General features: G+C 43.9%; 1 protein-coding gene across 1 annotated transcript in view; it reads left to right on the top strand.

The window, feature by feature from the left end:
* Wwtr1 (WW domain containing transcription regulator 1) overlaps positions 1-18,925 on the top strand; it is a 115,761-nt gene that overhangs the window by 81,281 nt on the left and 15,555 nt on the right. The window contains exon 4 of the mRNA NM_001024869.1: positions 13,443-13,642. Within this exon, the coding sequence (NP_001020040.1) occupies positions 13,443-13,642 (200 nt within the window). The remainder of the gene's footprint in view (positions 1-13,442; positions 13,643-18,925) is intronic.

The raw sequence follows: 18,925 nt of genomic DNA, 5'->3' as shown, positions 1-18,925 counted from the left end.
CATGGGAGCTTTTGGCAAGTTTCCTGAGTTCATTTAGCAAATATGCCTGCTTCCTTTGTCAGGGCATTTCAGAAATGGGACATGCACATCATTTGATGTGGCCTTTAATTATAAGGACTTCTTGTGTGACTTTTAGGATCTTTGTTTCTTAATAAACTATGCTAGTCGTCTAAGTTACTGTTCTGTTGCTGTGGAGAGACACCATGACCAAGACAACTCTTATAGAAAGAAAGCACTTAATTGGGGGCTTGCTTAGTTTCAAAGGTTAGTCTGTTGTCATCATGGCAGGGTTGGTGCTGGTGAGGTACCTGAAGCTGAGAACTGGACATTGTAGTCTGATGGTATGCTGGCAGAGAGGGTGGGGGGAGATTGAGATTGATTGGTTGGTCCTGACATGTTCCTTTGCAACCTCATCGCTCCTCCCCCCACGTGACACACTTCCTCCAACAAGGTCACACCTCCTAATCCTTTATAATTCTTTTAAACAGTTCCAAGCCCTGGAGACTAAGCGTTCAAGTCTATGAACCTATGGGGGACACTCTTATTCAAAGCACTAATTCTTCTTGGTGGGGAGGGGAGAGGGAAAAGAAAGAAACTGATACTTGCATCTATTTATTTCTTCCTCCTTTATAGTATGTAACATTTGGAAGAATAAAAGTAAGTAACCAAGTTAAATTGGGACTAAGGTGAAACTATGGCTGAAAAGTGGAAAGAAAGCCAAACTCATGGAGCCAAAGGGAAAAAATGAATAACAGGAAGCTTTATTTGGTGACAGAATGGACTTGAACTTGCTGTGCTCTGATGTGTCTACTTACAGGAGATAGGTCATTCATGAGAGGTGGTCTCACATTTTTTGAGGATAAATATACTCTTTTTTTTTTTATTATAAAATACAAAGCAGTGATTCCTCGAGATTGTCTGGACATTGTCTAGAAGTATTTTCAACAAGCAGGACCAGTAGGAGTTCTCAGATTTCCTGTAATCTTTGTGCATAGGAGTTGGGTGGCAGGCCTGATTTCAGATTAATGTGGATCAGATTTAGATAGTTGAGAGCCACAGGTTCTGTCTCGAGTAGTTTCTGTTGTTAATAGCACAACCCTTTAAGCTCACCCTTCCCAATAAAATGTAGAGATAGATGTAGGTGATTGTTTCATTTTACTTGAGAGCTAAACTTTGCTGCGAGTCAAAAGCAAAGTGTACGACTTCCCACTCCTTGCAAAATGGAGTTAACTTTTCTCTCCCAGTAGGATCCCAGCATCCATGTAGGGCTGAGAGGCAGTTGAGAGACATTAGTTCTGAGGCTCCTTTGACCTGATGTGACTGAATCACTTGGCAGTTTCCCCGTGTCATTCAAACAGAGCAGGGCATCTGAAAGAGATTCCTACCTCTGGAATTGGGGCTAACATGGTGCCTTCAATAGCTGTTAGGACATACAAAACCTCTATGTTGCCTCTGGTCCTCTGCCTTGGAACATGAACTGTATACTTTTTTCATAAATACCTTAAGCCCATAGGTCAGGAATGTTCACACCTTAAGGGTATCTCTATTAAATCTTTGAGAACTTCAGACAGCGTATTTTGACTACCTGTCCCCTTCCTTTAACTCGTCCCAGATCCACCTGTACCCATCTCCCTATTCCCCCAATTTTATATCCTTTTAGATTTTTATTTAATAACCCATTAGTTCCAGTTTGATTGTTCATGTACTACTGTGTGTGACTATCCTTTGGAAATCAGCCTACCAGGAGCCACATTCGCAAAACTGATTCTCCCTCCCTCAGAAGCTATCAACTGTCTGTAGCTCCTAAGTTAGGGTGGGAGCTCATGAACGTCTGGGGGCCACTCTTGCTCAAAACCCTCCACACTAGAATGATATCTGCTTTGTGCAGGCAGCCACGGTGACTGTGAGTTCACACATGCAGCATCGTACCATGTGCAGAATGAACCGTTTTGTTGGTGTCCTCATGGACCCCTTTCACCGGGGCTGTGGTCCCCGAGTCAGAGGTTATTATTCACCTGCTGTTAGTGCGTCTGTCCTCTTGATCTCCGGAGGGGAAGGCCCCTGCCATCTTTTCCATCACTGGATTCCAGAAATGACGAAAAGGATCGATGCAGTCTAACAGCCCCAGATCACCACTATTCATTCCTATTGAACCTTTCTATTTCCAAGGCAATCGTCTGTTACTGGGCATTCTGTTGCGAGCCAGGTACAATAATCTGTGACACCCATTCACGCGCAAAGCCACACGGTTTGACGAGCTTTCTTCATCTTAATAACCTGGATTAAATTATAGTTTGTTCATCCCATGTCTGGTCCCCCTGTGCCCAAAGTGGTTCTAAACTGAAAAGTGCCGACAACTCATTGCCATCTTTGTGTTAATGCCTCCCCGTAATTTTTGTGATTTCTCACAGAGCCAATAATTTCCAGTGATTGATTGTTACCTGCAAGTTCCTTTTTATAAAACTCTCCAGATGCTTGGACCGCCTCATGTACTCTTAGAGTCTGTTGTGTGGCCTCTCTAAACAGCAAAGGGTGTTTACTAGAGCAATGTACAAAAGGCAACATTTTCTTTGTCCTTGTGGGTGGTGCCCATTTTCTGCTCTTGCGCTCGGGCTCCAATGCTTAGCACCTGTCACTGAAATCGTTGGCCAAAACCGACCAATACAAAGTGCCCATAGCCTTTCCTAATGAACAGAAGTGGCTGGGGTGAGATATCCTGTCAGGATAAAGGTACACTTACTGTGTAAAGATAGTAAACAATGTTGTTTTCCCTGAGAGTACCCACCCACGGACACAAGTTCAAAAGCAGAAGGATGCCTTTCTGGAACAGCCCAGTAAAGGTCTTAGTTTTTACTGTCCCCTACTAGACATGGCTAACCATCTCTGTAAATGTGCTTCCTGATGGATCGCTTTGGATAAATCTTGAGATATTCCAGCAAGTAGGTGGAATTGGGGTTACACGTTCCAGTGCTGCTTTAGGTGAACACACACACACACACACACACACACACACACACACACACACACAAAGAATCGAGAAACTAACATGACAGAAACATGGGAGGGTTGGTTGCTGTGCCCCATCCCAGCCCACCCCATTTCTCTGGATTTGTTATAATGATGTGTCCTTTAGTTAGAGCCTTACCGTTAGTAAACTATACATCCAAGCAGTGCGCTCACTAAGGACAGCATCAAAGCCAGTGGCACAAGCGTTTGTCGTCTTCCTAGCAGAGTAGAGGTGCCCAGTTACTTGTGCACAGGTCTGAGGATACGATTACTGTTGAAATGGGCAAGCAGGATTACAGCAGGAAAATAATTTCTTGGTGCTGAAAATTCAAGGTTGTTGGGGGTGAGGGTGGTGGCAAATGCAAGTTGGGTTAGGTTCTTTTACTAGAAGAGTCTGCAACATTTGGAGCATTGCAAGCTCCGTGTCATCAGTCTTTGGAGAGTCTGTTTAGCTGAGTGTATATTGTCCTTGAGCTCTGCGCTTATCAACCGAGCCAGATAAGAACTGTCTTTATAGTAGTCTCTCCCAGAATTAGTATGAAGTCGGGGTAGTGAAACTTATTGGCTTAATACTTTACAGATTTCTGGAACCAAATCCACCCGGAAGTGAAAAGCTGGTTTCTTCCTGTTTGTTTGTTCACTCACATCGTTAGATGGCAAATACTGTTTCTGGGAAATAAGAGATACAAGTAGCTCACTGTTGACAAAAGTAGATAAATACACAAGGAAGGCAGGAGACGCGTTATTGTGTCATGACTAAGTCAGGGCTGCAGTGTGGATGGGCTTCCTTTCCTCTGTGGACATGTGTTTTCCATCAGACAGGGCTGCGTGACACGTGAGGTTGGCCAGCACGAGCCAAACCGTGCATAGCGTATAAACAGGGTTTCGGAAAAGGCCCGCAGCTGCGCTCAGACACTCTTCCTGCTGGAATATTTTGTGAACTTGGTGCCCTGGGTTCTGTTTGTTAAGTCAGAAATGATTCACACCTGTACGTTTTGGCTTGGCTTCTTGTACCTCTGTATCGTGGCATGGTCAGGTGTAGTATTACCTGTAGGCCGTGATGTGGATCATGAGAGGTAATCTTTTAAAAGTGCATCTAATTTTGTCTCTCTCTGTCTCTTTTACAAAGTGCTGTAAACTCTGTGTGAGATTAGATCATACAATCAGAGCACCGTCAAAACGTGACCCAGATTTTCATCCTTTCAAGGGGTCTGCGTGACACTTCTTCCTGAGCTGACACAAGGGAAAGTAGCTGTCCTCTTCGGCTTAGGTTACCAGCTATTTCTGACTTCTGGACAAGGGCGGGGCAGGGATAGGGTCGGGCCACTTAGTGATGCCGATGCAGCATTCTGGTGTGCCTTGCCCTTTCAACTTTCCTGGGGGCATTAGGATTCCTCTGTGTGATTTGTGCTGAGTCCTTCCAAGTTTCCTCAGTTCTTAATTAATGACTTGGTGGAAATCATCAGTTTTAAAGTGTGTCCCAGGGCCTGTGCCAGAACCCTAGAGGGCCTGTGCGGTAGCTAATGTGAGGGTACAGTCTCCAGAGGCTTAGTGTAAAATTTTAACATGATAGTTGACCCATGCTCATAGAGTGAAAGTGAGCCCCGGAGACTTGAGAGAGCACAGTCAAAGAGCTGACATTCCACCATGGCTCTAGGGATAGCCCAGGCTCTTGGCAAGCTGCCGAATGAACCCCTGGATATAAGGGAACCCCGACTTCAAGCTAGATAGGGGCTCATGACAAAGAATGCTTTACCATGAAAGTCTGATAAGCACAGGTCTAAATGGACTGACTCCGTTACCTGACCTTTTCTTGGTGACAGCATACAGAGTAAATAAAATAATATTCCCTCCACCAATAATGGGTGTTTTGGAGCACAACTGACTGCCGTCCTGCATCATGACCTTAGTCTTAAATATCAGCTGGTGATGACAGCTGGCTCTATAAGAGTTCTGTCTTGATGAGGTAACCCTGGGGCTGCTGAGGGTCACAGGCTTAAAGTCAGAAGCCATTCCATTTGTGGTGATTTGCCCTGCATTAGTCCTGTCTCCTAGGAAACCCCTCAGTTACAGGGAAGCCAGGATGACTGGTCAGACCTTAGTTTCAACATTTGAAGTAGAGAAGAAAATGGTCTCATGAGCAAGTTTTTAACCCTAGGGTCTATGATTTTATAGCTCTTAGCTTGCCCTCTGTCTTAGTGTACTTGTGTTGCCAAATGTGCTACTGATGATGCTGCTTAATAATCTTAGCTTAAACACTGGGCTGAATGACACACTGTTCGAAGGAGGGAGTTTCCCGGGTTACAAGTCCTGGGTATTATCCAATACGGTATTGGTTGACTGCATGTTCACTGTTTTGAGGAAGTACCGCTCGGCTTCCAAACAGTGCGTCAGCCTCCTCGTTGTTCAGAGATGAGTTAAAGGTGTATTTGATACTGTTTTATCACAAAAGAAGGCTTTTTGTTTCTTTTGGTTTTTTGTTTATTTTTTAGAAAAAGCCTTACTATGTACTCTGGCTGTCTTGGGACTCACTATGTAAATCAGCCTGATGTTGAATTTATAGAGATCCACCTGCCTCTGGAGGGCTAGAATTAAAGGTGTGCATACCACACCCAGCCTACAGCTGCCTGCCTGCCTGCCTGCCCGCCCGCCTGCCTTCCTTCTTTCCTTCTTTCCTTCTTTCCTTCTTTCCTTCTTTCCTTCTTTCCTTCCTTTTCTCTCTGTTTTCCTTTTTTGCATTAAAGAGGTTAATTTGAGTATAAGCTGGAGGTTTTCTAAGCCCCTATGAAAACTGCTGTGCAGATGAAATAATCCGTGACTCTTACTTGCTCATCAGCGTTTGTGTGGAGATTGGATAGATAGACCTGTCTTTATGTTCCTTCTTTGCTTTTGTTTTCTTTCAGTCTTTCAGTCTTTCAGCTTAGGTCACTCTCCAACTTCAGTCTGTCTCCTACCAAGGCCCTTTGTGTGTGTGCGTGTGTGTGTGTGTGTGTGTGTGTGTGTGTGTGTGTGTTTGCTTTGTTCATCTATGACTTTGTATATTGCCCATCATTCTCTAGACACATGAAATTATTTGTTCAACACAGTAGGAACTTAATAATTGTTGATTCATATTTAATTCTAATCATAATTCAGTGCTTTGCCATGACATCTATTAAGCTGGAGTTGATCAGCATTTCTTAGCTTTCTTACTCAGGAGAGAGAGTCCTACAAGGTAGAGATGTTTGTAATTTTTTTCTTCCTTAGAAAAGGACAAGGGAACCCTTGAGTATATTTAAGACTGAGAATTCCAGCAGTAAAATAGATTTGTCTAGTCTACTCTAACAGTTCACAATCTTGATTGACAACATAATATACCTGGAAACATCTCCTTTGTATCTATTTACTTTCATGGAATATATTAGACCACACCCCACTCCACCCCTGTGTCTTTCCCCCACCCCCTGTTAATTATACTCCCTAATTAAAAGTTGCACTTTCATAAAAAAAAATTGTGTAGAATTTCTATAGACCTCCACACTCAGTTTCATCTGCTGTTAAAGCTCACATTCATATGCTGTGTTTGTGATAACTCATAGACAAGTATTAGCTCTTTGTTACTAATCAAAATCTGCACTTTAAGCCAAGTATGGCTCATGTACTTGGGAGGTCAAGGTTGGAGGATTGCTAAAGTTTGGAGGCCAGCCTTGTTTTACCTACCAAGTTCCAGGATAGCCAGGAATACATAGTTAGGTCCTGTCTCAAAAAGACCAAAGAAATAAGTAAATAGGAATAAAAAATAAAGTTAAAACCTTAATACTCCATTAAGATTTCATTCATTAGCTTTTAGCTGATGTCTTTTGCTGTTCCACTTCACATACAGCATCCAGACAGCACCCTCACCTAGCATGTCTCGAGCTGCTTGGCTGGGATCATTTCTTAGCTTCTCCTTGGTGTGCACCACCTTGATAGTTTTGAGGAGTATTGCTCATGTGTTTTATATAATTCCCCTTTATTAGAATCAGACTTCCCCCCAAACACACACACACACACACACACACACACACACTCTCTCTCTCTCTCTCTCTCTCTCGCGCGCGCGCATAATGGTTTCAGGAAAGATGATGATTTTAATTTTGAAGCCAAAGGGACACCATTTTCATCATGTCTTCTCAAGGTTACATACCATTATCACATCTAGTCACTGTTAATGCTGACCCTGGTCACCTGGCAAAGTCGAGTTTTTCGGGTTTCTGTACAGTAAAGCTTCCTCCTTCCTCTTCGGAACTGCATATTTTTTCAAGAACTTCTCTGTGTGTGTTTCAGAGATTTGTCTCTTATCCCCTTATTCGCCCCCTTAGTTCTGCCATCCAGTTCTTTGTATATATTGATGTAGTTTCCATTGGTATTGTGCTCTGATTGATCTGATGATCCACAGTGACTTCCAGTGTGGAACTGTGCGTGACTGGTCGCAATGGGGACACAAAAAGAAATAGGTGCAGAAATGGGAAGTCTCGGTTTAGGAAGACCTCAGTGACTCATTTAAGTAGAACTATGCCACCGAGACATTAAGAAAAATGAAGCTTCAAAACTGAAATTCCAGGCTATTGTTGGCAGAGGAGAAGAAACTGAGAATGTGACAGGAAATGTTGCTAGCCAGGGATGTGGCCTCCTCTCCTGCACTCAAGCAGGACTTGCAGAGAAGAATTAGAAGGGAATAAAGTCACATCTGTGTTTCTCTTTTGCTTCTGTGTAGCACCTGGCCACTTGTCATGAGTTGAATATGCTTGGCCAAGGGAGTGGCAATATTTATAGGTGTGACCTTGTTGGAGTAGGTGTGTCACTGTGGCTGTGGGCTTTAAGACCCTATCCTAACTTCCTGGAAGTCAGTATTCTGCTAGTAGCTTTAGATGAGGATGTAGAACTCTTCCTGACTGGATGCTACCATGCTCCTGCCTTGATGATACTGGACTGAACCTTTGAACCTGTAAGCCAGCCCCAGTTAAAGTTGTCCTTATAAGACTTGCCTTGGTCATGGTGTCTGCTCACAGCAGTAAACCAACCCCTAACTAAGACACTATTGGAACAGGGTCTTTCTTTGCAAAGTCTACCTACATATGGCTCCGTGCCTGCCTAGGAAGGTTTCTATAATCACCCTTACCCTATTGTTTGCCCTTGCTTTCTCCACTTTGCCTTCTGTGGATGTAGAACCAAAAGCTGTTTGAAAATAAGGGAAGCAAGGCTAGAACCCAGAAGAGCAAGCCACTGGATGTCTCCGAGACCAAACATATTCGTCAAACATCCTGAGCACTGAGCCTAGCAGCTTCCGAGTCGCACCTCTCTCTGCTCTGGTTCCTCACTCTTGGACTAGGGAAGTTGCCAGAACACTTTCTCCTTGGATTGTTATCTGTTTCCTGGTGCTGCAAAAGGCAGGAATTCAAAAGCAGACTTCTCCCACCTAGATAGAACTGAACTCAGGAGCATTCCTCACTTCGAGCTCATCTTACTCTTAAGGCTTTGTGGAAATGACCCAGGGTCACCCAGATAGGGTAAAAGAATGTCATTGCACATTGTCCCAGGGCAGCATTGACCAGAGGATCATGTCCATCCTCAGTAACCCTTACCCACAATGCTTCGCCAAGGACACTGTTACTGCATCACATGTTAGATGCTCTGGAGTTTGTTTTTCATAGTTGTACTGGCCGGTTTTGTGTGTCAACATGTCACAAGCTAGAATCATCACAGAGAAAGGAGCCTCCCTTAAGGAAATGCCTCCATGAGACCCAGCTATAAGGCATTTTCTCAATTTGTGATCAAGGAAGGAGGGCCCAGCCCATTGTGGGTGGTGCTATCTCTGGTCTGGAAGTCCTGGGTTCTATAAGAGAGCAAGCTGAGCAAGCCAGGGGAAGCAAGCCAGTAAGAAGCATCCCTCTGTGGCCTCTGCATCAGCTCCTGCTTCCTGACCTGCTTGAGTTCCAGTCCTGACTTCCTGTGGTGATGAACAGCAGTGTGGAAGTGTGAGCTGAATAAACCCTTTCCTCCCCACCTTGCTTCTTGGTCACAGTGGTTTGTGCAGAAATAGAAACCCTGATTAAGACAGTGGTGTTCTCTTTTATATTATAAAAACCCTGAAATTTTATTTTAGCCAATTTCCAATAATAGGAGAAAACCAATTTATCTCCTTCCCCTCAAATAGAAAAAAGATGGGAACGATATTTTTATTCTTTCGGAAGCAGGAGAAACAGAGGCTGAACTTGAGTTTGCTGCTATCTTGTGTTGGTTGAGAAATTATGTGTGGAATATTTCTTTCTTTGGGGGGTGGTAAAGGGTCTTGAGCCCATAGGGTCTCTAGTCTTTCTGAGCAGTTCATGATAGTTTGGCCTTATACTGCATTGGGGTACTCTTTTTTTTTTTTAAAAGATTTATTCATTTATTATATATAAGTACACTGTAGCTGTCTTCAGATACACTAGAAGAGGGCACTGGATCTCTTTACAGATGGTTGTGAGCCACCATGTGGTTGCTGGGAATTGAACTCAGGACCTTTGGAAGAGCAGTTGGGTGCTCTTAACTGCCGAGCCATCTCTCCAGCCCTGGGGTACTCTTTTTAATAGTGAGACCATTGTTTCCTCTCAAAATTGTTCTGGGTATCATCCCAGCCAGGATCTTGCTCCTTGCAAAGTCAGGTGTTTGAGTGCACTTTCCTGGGACCTTCATGCTGTAGCCATCTTTTCTTCCCCTGACTCCCAAAGGCGGTGACTGTAAAGATATTCAGCCAGCAGTGAAGGGCATGAGCTCCAGTCTAGTGGCCTCTCAGGAGCCTTTAGAAATTAATGGGTGGGAAGGAACAGAGTTGAACAGTGGATGCCTGGATGAAGCAAGACACCGGCTTCTAGGCTGCTTCCCTTCCTCTGGGTCTTGTTTTCCTCATTTCTGTATTGCAATCGGAGAAATTGCAACAAGCAGACTCTTAGCTCTGATGGCCTTACCTTCTCAGCCTTACTTGTTGTGTTTAAAATAATTTTAGTGTCAATGTAGTCTGTCCAGGACACCAGGAAAATACTGAGTTTGATATTCGCAGGGCCATAGTTTTTGTATTTTGAGCTTTTGAAAAAAAGACTTATTTTTATTTTATGTGTGGGAACATTTTGGCTGCATGTATGTTTATGCATGTTTATGTGCTGCATGCATGCCCGGTGTCCAAGGATGCCAGAGAGAGCACTGGCTTCCTGGGAACTGAAGTTAAGGAGGGTTGTAAGCTGCTATGCATGTGTTAGGAAACCTCTCTCTGCAAGAACAACAATTGGTCCTAACTGCCTAGACATCTCTGCAGCCCCTGTTATTTCAATTTTTAATTTAAAAAATTTGGCCCATGTTTTTCATAAGTAGTATGTGCATGTTGGCAGAACTTAAATGATGCAGAGTGGGAAGAGGGTCTTCCGTCTTTGATACCCACCCGGCCTCCCTTCTTCACAGAGGCACCACCGTCACCAGTTTCAGGCTGATTCTAGAACAACTGGTGTGTATGCCTAACCCACAACTGCCCTCCACCCCTGCCCTTTCCATAAGTAGTCTCATGCTCAGATATATGATTTGTCCTTTGTGGATTTGTTCCTGTTACCCCTGAGATCATCCTATTCCCTTATTTTCTGGAATTCTAATTCTTCTTCTTCTTCTTCTTCTTCTTCTTCTTCTTCTTCTTCTTCTTCTTCTTCTTCTTCTTCTTCTTCTTCCTCTTCCTCTTCCTCTTCCTCTTCCTCTTCCTCTTCCTCTTCCTCTTCCTCCTCCTCCTCCTCCTCCTCCTCCTCTTCCCCTCTTCCCCCTCTTCCCCCTCTTCCCCCTCTTCCCCCTCTTCCTCCTCCTCTTCTCCCTCTCCCTCTCCCTCTCCCTCTTCTCCTTCTTCCTATTATTATTATTATTATTATTATTATTATTATTATTTAGAATGCCCCTGAAAGGATGGACTATAATGTGGAACTGATAGACAGTATGATCATGTTTAGGGAGCTGGAGAGGTGGCTCAGTGGTTAATAGCACTAGCTGCTCTTCCAGAGAACCCAGGTTTGATTCTCACAACTGTCTCAACTACACTTCTAGAGGATCTGACATCCACACACAGACATCCATGCAGGCAAACCACTGATGCACACTGAATGAATGAATGAATAGATCATGTTTAGACTTTTACTATTGTGATATTATTATAAATATCCGCACATGCTGTGGTGAATGTGCTGCGCTTGACTATGTTTTAGTTTGAAAGCAAAGCCATTGTCTAAGGCCTGGTCTTTTCCAGACTCTATGGTTAATAACCAGGGATGTTTAGTCTAAATGGTCAAATCTAAATTTGGTGGAAGAAAAAAGAGCTCTACTGTCCTCTCCCACCAACATCTGTAAGAGTGAACACCTGTAAGAGCAGATGTTCTCAAGATCAGCGAGGGTGTGGTTTGGGAAGAGTCAGCCTCTGAGTCTTAAATGCCCAGATTTAAGGAATCAGACATTAGTAAGATCTTCAGAGTGGGTGTGGCTGTGGTGTGGAGTTGCATTGTGGAGGAGGGCACTGTTTGTAAGTGAACGCTGGGCGGCCAGGATGTTCTGCAAGGCTGCTCTACCCAGGCTGCTGAAGCTAGTGCCACACAAACCTTGTTGTGTTAGTAACTTCCTTTGGCCTGGAGAGGTGAGGTGGCTCAGTGCTCTAGAGTGCCTGTTGTTCTTCTAGAGGACCTAAAAAGTATTAGATAACTTACATTTAGGGGGAAAAAAACAAGTAGTATTAACAGCCTGTGCTTTTTTAACCCCCCCCCCCCCGCCAAAATCTGGATGTTTCTGATATTTGGAACATTTTGTGTCTTTTTCTCGCCTACAGCAGTTATGTCAGAAAAGTAGGAAATGCTCTTTTCCAGAGAGCTCAGAAATGTCTGTTCTTTGAGATAATTGTTTAACACTTCCTTCCTCTGAGTTGAAACAGATTTTATGAATTAAGCTCTTCAAGATGTCTGGATTTTGGTCTTAGGTGAAACTTTATATAAGGGAACATTTTCCCTGTGACACCATGTGTGCAAAATCCTTCTTCCTCCAGCCTTCAACAAAGCCTGGCTATACCAAGTTCTGGAAGGAAAATTTACATTTCAAATATTCTACCGTCAGTAAGGACTGTGGGGTTCTTATTTGCTTGTTTTTCTCAGACCGAGGGTGGGAGAATGCCTGTAAGGTTCCTTTGGGTCTTCACATCAAAGCTCAGTAATTGAGCTGGGACTACCTCCTGCTTTAGATACAGAAACTAGTCTTTCATCCAAGGAACTTCAGTTATACGACATACTGCCACACAATATCCTCAGCAAACTGAAGATTAAAATATTCCACCGGGGTAGAGTGGCACACAGCACATTCCTCATATAGGAGATTCCGTCCCCAAACAAATATAAATACAAACCTTTAACTCTGGGGCTTTAATTGAAACATTTCAGTGTTTGGAGGCAGAATTAGGGTCCATGTTCTAACACAACCCTGTCTCAAAATTGTGTGTGTGTGTGTGTGTGTGTGTGTATCGTGTTTACTAGCATATATGTCTGTGCTTGGTGCCTGAGGAGGTCAGAAGAGGGTGTTGGATCTCCTGGAACTGGAGATGGTGAGCTTCCATGAGTACTGGGAACCCGGTCCTCTAGAAGAGCAGACACAGGGCTCTCAACCATGGAGTCGTCTTTCCAGCCCTTCTTTATATATATATTTTATAAAGTTCTGTTTTTTTGAGACAATGTTTCTGTGTGTAGCTCTGGCTGTCATGGAACTTGCTCTGTGTACCACCAGGCTGGCCTAAAACTCTGTCTCCCAGATGCTGGTATTAAATGTGATGCCACCACTGCCTGGCCTCCCCATCAACCCTTTTGGACATTTTTAGACAGAATTTCACGTAGCCAAGCAGGGGTCAGATTTGCTGCATTGCTGATGACCACTCTGGGTTTCTGATTCTCCTGTTTCCACACTTGAGTGCTAGGATTATAGGAATGGACCATCACTGCAGGTTTATAGGATGAACCCGGAGCTTCCTGCATGTTAGACAAGTACTCTATGAACTGAGCTATGCTTCCTGTCCTTAGTTATTCCTTTCCAAGAACATATGAAATGGGCCTCTTTCATGATGGACGTCTGTTTTTGTTTTTCCTGTTGCTCTCAGTTCACCCATTCATCCATTGTATTTTAGGTATAGGAAACATATGAAATAAGATGTTTAACAGTACAGAAAGCTAACACTAGATAGTGTAGAGCTGGTACCTGTCCCTTCATGAATTGAATTAAGGCAATAATTATTAAATAGTAATGATCAATGGTAAAGTGCTTGAAAGGAATTCAGGAATCCATTCTCCAAAGCACAACGCATCCTGATGGCCTCTTTATGATAAGGTATCGTCGGCCTTGGTCCTGTCTGTCATTGATCTGTTTGTTATTCCCTTCTGTAGCGATGAATCACCAACACCAGCAAGTCGTGGCCACTAGCCTGAGTCCACAGAACCACCCGGCTCAGAACCCACCCACGGGGCTCATGAGTGTGCCCAATGCACTCACCACGCAGCAGCAGCAGCAGCAGAAACTGCGGCTTCAGAGGATCCAGATGGAGAGAGAGAGGATCAGGATGCGTCAAGAGGAGCTCATGAGGCAGGTATGGTGCCTATTGGTGACTCTGGCCTTGGGTGGCTGCTTGGTTTCGAGACAAGGCCGAAGACTCATACTCACAGCCCAGTTTCTTCCAACTCTTTATGCCTGAACTATCTTTCGGGCTGACCTTAGGAGCTCAAGGACATGCTCACATTGGCATGGCTGCCTGGCCTTCCACCGATAGTGTTTAAAAAGAGAGAAAGGAGAAATTGAGAAAGAACATCTTCCAGTTAGCTATTACTTTGTAACAAATTATCCCCCCAAACTCAGAGACTTGAAGTAGTCATTTCATCTAATCAGTTTTCTAGGTCAAGAATTTAGAAAGGGCTGAGGTAGGTGGTTCTTCTGTTGCTGTTAACTTGAGGTAACTTAGTGGTAGTCACTGGTGGGTAGCTTGCAGGAGAATGTTAGCTAATGGTGAGTATTGCTGGCAGGTTGGGCTTAGTTGGGATTATAGGAAGCCTAGCAATCTCAAGAGTACCGAGACATAACAGCAATCTATGAGAAGAGAGAAGACAAAGAGATGGGGGAGAGAGAGAAGTTGCTAGTGTCTTAGGGTCTGGTTCTAGAAACGGAGTCAATCTTCCTCATTAAAGGGGATAGTAGACAGGGATTCCATAAAGCAAACCCCCAGTAACCAGGCATCTTGTTCTACAGCAGAGCATGAAAAAGGGTGGAGTCAAAGCAGAATGAGAAAGAAAACTGGTTTGGATTTAATCAGAACGTTCTACAAAACCGCACGGGCATCAGTTAGCCTTGTTTTGTTTTAAGATTTTGTTTCTAGTGCTGTGAAAGGGACACAGTGGCCAAGGCAAGTCTTATAGGGACAGTATTTACTTGGGGCTGGCTTACAGGTTCAGAGGTTCAGTGCATTATCATCAAGGTGGGAACATGTGTCAGGCAGGCATGGTGCAGGCAGAGCTGAGGGTTAGACGTCTTCGTCTGAAGGCTGCTAGTGGAAGACTGACTTCCAGGCAGCTAGCATGAGGGTCTTAGGCCTACACCCACAGTGACACACCTACTCCAACAAGGGCACACCTACTCCAACATGGGCATACCTCCTAATAAGGCCCCTCCCAGGGCCAAGCATGTACAAACCACCACAATTGTCTTATTATAGCTGGACATAGTGGCACATGCCTTTAATCCCAGCCCTTGGGAGACAGAGGTAGGTGGATCTGTGTGACTTCAGAGCCAGCCTGGTCTTCAGAGTGAGTTCCAGGACAGTCAGAGCCACATGATGAGACATTGCCTAAAAAAAAAAAAAAAAAAAAAAAAAAAGTCTTGTTGTGCATCCCAGCCTGGTATCAAACTGCCTCAGTTCCTAAATCCTGGGATAAAGATGTGCCACCGTGTCCAGCTCAGTCTAGTTACTGCGTGCCCATCTATGCACAGAAAACTGTTGTGCGTCTTCTGAGGGTTCAACATTGTACTTCATAAACAAAATAAAGTAGCCTGGCGTGGCGATGCATACTTTCAATCCAGAACTCAGGAGGCCAACTCAGGGTTGAGAGTTTGAGGCCCCAGAGTTGGCTGGGGGTGTCGCTCAAAGGTAGAGTAGTTTCCTAGAGTATCCAAGGTTCTGGTTCCCAGCACAAAAGGAGATGAAAGACAGAGAAGGAAAGAAGACGGCGACATGGGAGGGAGGAAGAAAGACACCTGGCTGAGTTTGAGTCTTTTGACCATTGTTAAGGAAATCATTTTAACTGTTCAGAGAGTGTCCTTGGAAGGGAGTATGGGGAGGTGTTTTAAAGATTTTTCTCAAGTTACAGCTGTTGTTTTAAAATCTATACATCTTTTATCAATAATAATGTCTTGCTTATCAAATATATCTCAGATGTAGTATTTGAATATAGGAAAAATGATATCAAGTTAAGGAAGACGCCTATTAAGTAATTCTTGCTTTCTTGGCTGTGTCATGGTAACACATGCTTTTAGATATATACTATCATGTTTCTTGGCAGGAGATAACCATATTTATTGTTTTCCATTTTTGGATATTTCTATGTGGAATCAATGTTTTATTTGGAAATATATTATGAATTAGCATTTATAAATTCTCCTTGGTTTTGTATTTAAATGATTGTGTGTGTGTGTGTGTGTGTGTGTGTGTGTGTGTGTGTTTTCAAGTCACTCTTTTGTTAGGAATGATTTGTGTCCGTTTCTTCCTCCTTTCCCACAGAAAGAATTTTTGAAAAGGGGTGTGGCAAAGTGCCTGGGATTGTTCCCTTTATTCTAGCTGTAGGTGCCTTTGAGCCAAGGATAGTTTTGATGGTTCATGTTACAGAAATGCCAGCATAGTTCCTTTGGTACTGATCTCTGGCAGCTGGGGAACTTGGTGCATTTTTAGGGCATCACAGTGTACAGTCCTTCACACAGGCAGCTAAAGAAAGTCTGGCAACGTCTACTCAGCTTTGACTCACTCTCTCTCTCTCTCTCTCTCTCTCTCTCTGTTTGTGTTTAGTGTATATGAGTAACTCTGTGTGTGTGTGTGTGTGTGCGTGTGCATGTGTGTGCTCGCGCGCTTGTCTAGTTAAGAGGTAGGATGAATGGTTTTGATTTCTTTAATTTTTTACTGGAATATAGGGGAGAAACAACTCTAAATAGACTTATTAATCATGGAAGGCTGGTTTCCTCATCCCAAACGCCACCCAGAAGCAGTGTGTTCCCTGTTATAAGTCATAGATCATAAGGCCATATGATAATGGTGTGAAAGTGTTTTCTGGGGTTATTTCCAGAATATCTTGAATATCATCTTGGTAGACTTCAGTTTTTTATTTATTTTTTATTTTTTATTTATTTTTTTGGGGGGGTTCTTTTTTTTTTTTTTCAGAGCTGGGGACCGAACCCAGACTTCAGTTTTTTAAAAACGATGTATCTTATCTTACATGTATGAATGTTTTGCATGCATGTATGTGCACCATAGGCACGCCTGGTTCCTTTGGATCCCCAGAATAAGAGTTAAGGAAGGTTGTGAACCCTTATGGGTTCTGGGAACTGACCTGCATCCTCTGCAGAAACAGCAGTTGTTCTTACTTGCTAAGTCACTACTCCAGCCCTTTGCTAGGCTTTTGCTATTAGTGTGTATGCGCATGCTTGTGGAGGTCAGAGACAGCCTTCAGGAGTCAGTTCTCTCCTGCCAGCCTGGGATTTGAGAGTTGGCCACAGATGGTCATGCTTGCTCAGCAAACACTTACCTACTGACCCATTCTGCCCACCCCTGGAAGGCTTTTTGACTTCTTTCTTCTGGTGATTTTTCACTTTGTTATTTGTGCCTTAACCAGGGTAGAAGTAGGAAAAGGCTCAACGTAAAAGTAGTCTTTGGGGGGTTGGGGGTTTAGCTCAGTGGTAGAGCGCTTGCCTAGGAAGCGCAAGGCCCTGGGTTCGGTCCCCAGCTCCGGAAAAAAAAGAACCAAAAAAAAAAAAAAAAAAAGTAGTCTTTGGGGGCTGGAGAGATGGCTCAGCGGTTAAGAGGTCCTGAGTTCAATTCCCAGCAACCACACAGTGGCTCACGACCATCTGTAATGGAATCTTCTTCTGGTGTGTCTGAAGACATCTACAGTGTACTCATATATGTAAAGAAAATAAATATTTAAAAAAAAATGTAGTCTTTGGTTCACCTGTTCAGCTACTTTCTAACAACAAATGGGAGTTTGTAGTGTAGAAGACTGGTTTTTCCTGATGTGCTCTCTGGGGTTTCTATAATCCCACATTGGTTTGTTCTGGCTCTGTCACCAGCCAGTTCTCCTACCTGCAGGAGATCTTGAATTGTACAGCCTGTCTTCTCGGCCCCTGTTCATTTTTCTTCCTTCCTCTGTTATTCACTTATTACTCTACACTTATGGTTTGATGTTGCCCATGGAGAAAGCCGCTCCTCAGTCTGTGCGACATAGCTGTCTGTCTTGTATGTTCTGCCAGAAGGCCCGGTGGAGTCCTCTCTTAGCCCATCGGTGCTAAAGTCACTCAGGGCATTAACAAGATAGATTTGGAGACGGTTTGATTGCCATTTTAAAGTGAGTTTCTATTGGTTTAGGATGCAACTCTATTTCCCCCCTTTCTTCCTTTATCTCCCTATTGATTCCCTTGGCTAGTGTTCATGGAATTGAAAGTAATACAAAGATAAATGGGACATGCCTGCCTTGAAATGGCTTTTATGGTAGCAGATGAGACAGAATAATTAGTTCTAATCTAAGTTGTTGGCCAAAGGGTAGATTAACACCATTACCTCCTTGGGTCCCAGTAGTTACCTCTTTGACTTTTATTGTTGTTGCAGAGCCCAGACAAGTCACTTTCTGTAAACAGTGTAAGATACTTCTGTATCTCTGCCCATTGATCACCAGTAAGCTATTCAACAACTGCCAAGTCCGGGTCAGAGTGGCAGCATATCCATAGATTTAGCATCTTAGCTAGGCTGGGCCTGGTGGTAGCAGGCCTCTCGTTCCAAGTCCTTGGGAGGCTAAGGCAGGAGAATTGAGAGTTTAGGCCATCCCGGGCTGCCAACTGAGTTTAAAGCCAGCCTGAGTCAGTAAGTGAGAGACCCTGTCTCAAAATAGGAAAATAAAGGGGGGGGGGCTGTAAAATGACTGAAAGAGTAAAGGCACTTGCCACCCCGAATATCATAAGGTAGAAAGAGAGCAACTGCCACACATCGTCCTCTGACTTCTGTATGTGCAGTGTGCCGTGTATGTATGCACAGATGGGTACACATATACCGCACACATATATGCATACACGTTGTGGAGTTTTTATAAGGATATTGCACATGTAGATGATTTGCCTGGCATGCGTGAAGGCCTTAGGGCTCATCCCCATATTATATCATACACACACACTTTCTGTCTCTCTGTCAGTCTGTCTTTCTGTTGGTCTGTCTCTCTCAACTTGGAATGCTCCCATAAGTGTAGTCCCTAAATTTAGCATTATTTACCGAAGCGACAGCATCGCTCTTTTGAGGTCCTGTGCTGTTGAGAGACTGTTACTATTTTCTAGCAAATTCCATACTGTTTCCCCTCAACCTCTCTTTAATTGGCACTTGGGGCTGGGGGTGGGGGCAGGAGAGCACAGCTTGCAAACAAAACTGCTGACTAAGGTTGGCCTTCAGTTTCCAGGGCAACAGGGACACAGACGGAGGGAGGCAGGCACAGAATTCTTTTAGCAGGTCTTACAGATTTCTGTCAAGCTTGACAGCCCTCTGGGGGGGCAAGGCAGATTGGTTGACCAGCTTCACAGGGCCATTTCAGATCCTCCATTCCAAGGAGAGCAGTGCTGATCTCAGGGAAGGTTTACA

Source organism: Rattus norvegicus, chromosome 2 (assembly GCF_036323735.1).
Source record: "Rattus norvegicus strain BN/NHsdMcwi chromosome 2, GRCr8, whole genome shotgun sequence".
Classification (NCBI taxonomy): domain Eukaryota; kingdom Metazoa; phylum Chordata; class Mammalia; order Rodentia; family Muridae; genus Rattus; species Rattus norvegicus.
Note: the sequence above shows the minus strand (reverse complement) of the source record. Positions and strands in the feature narration are given on the sequence as shown.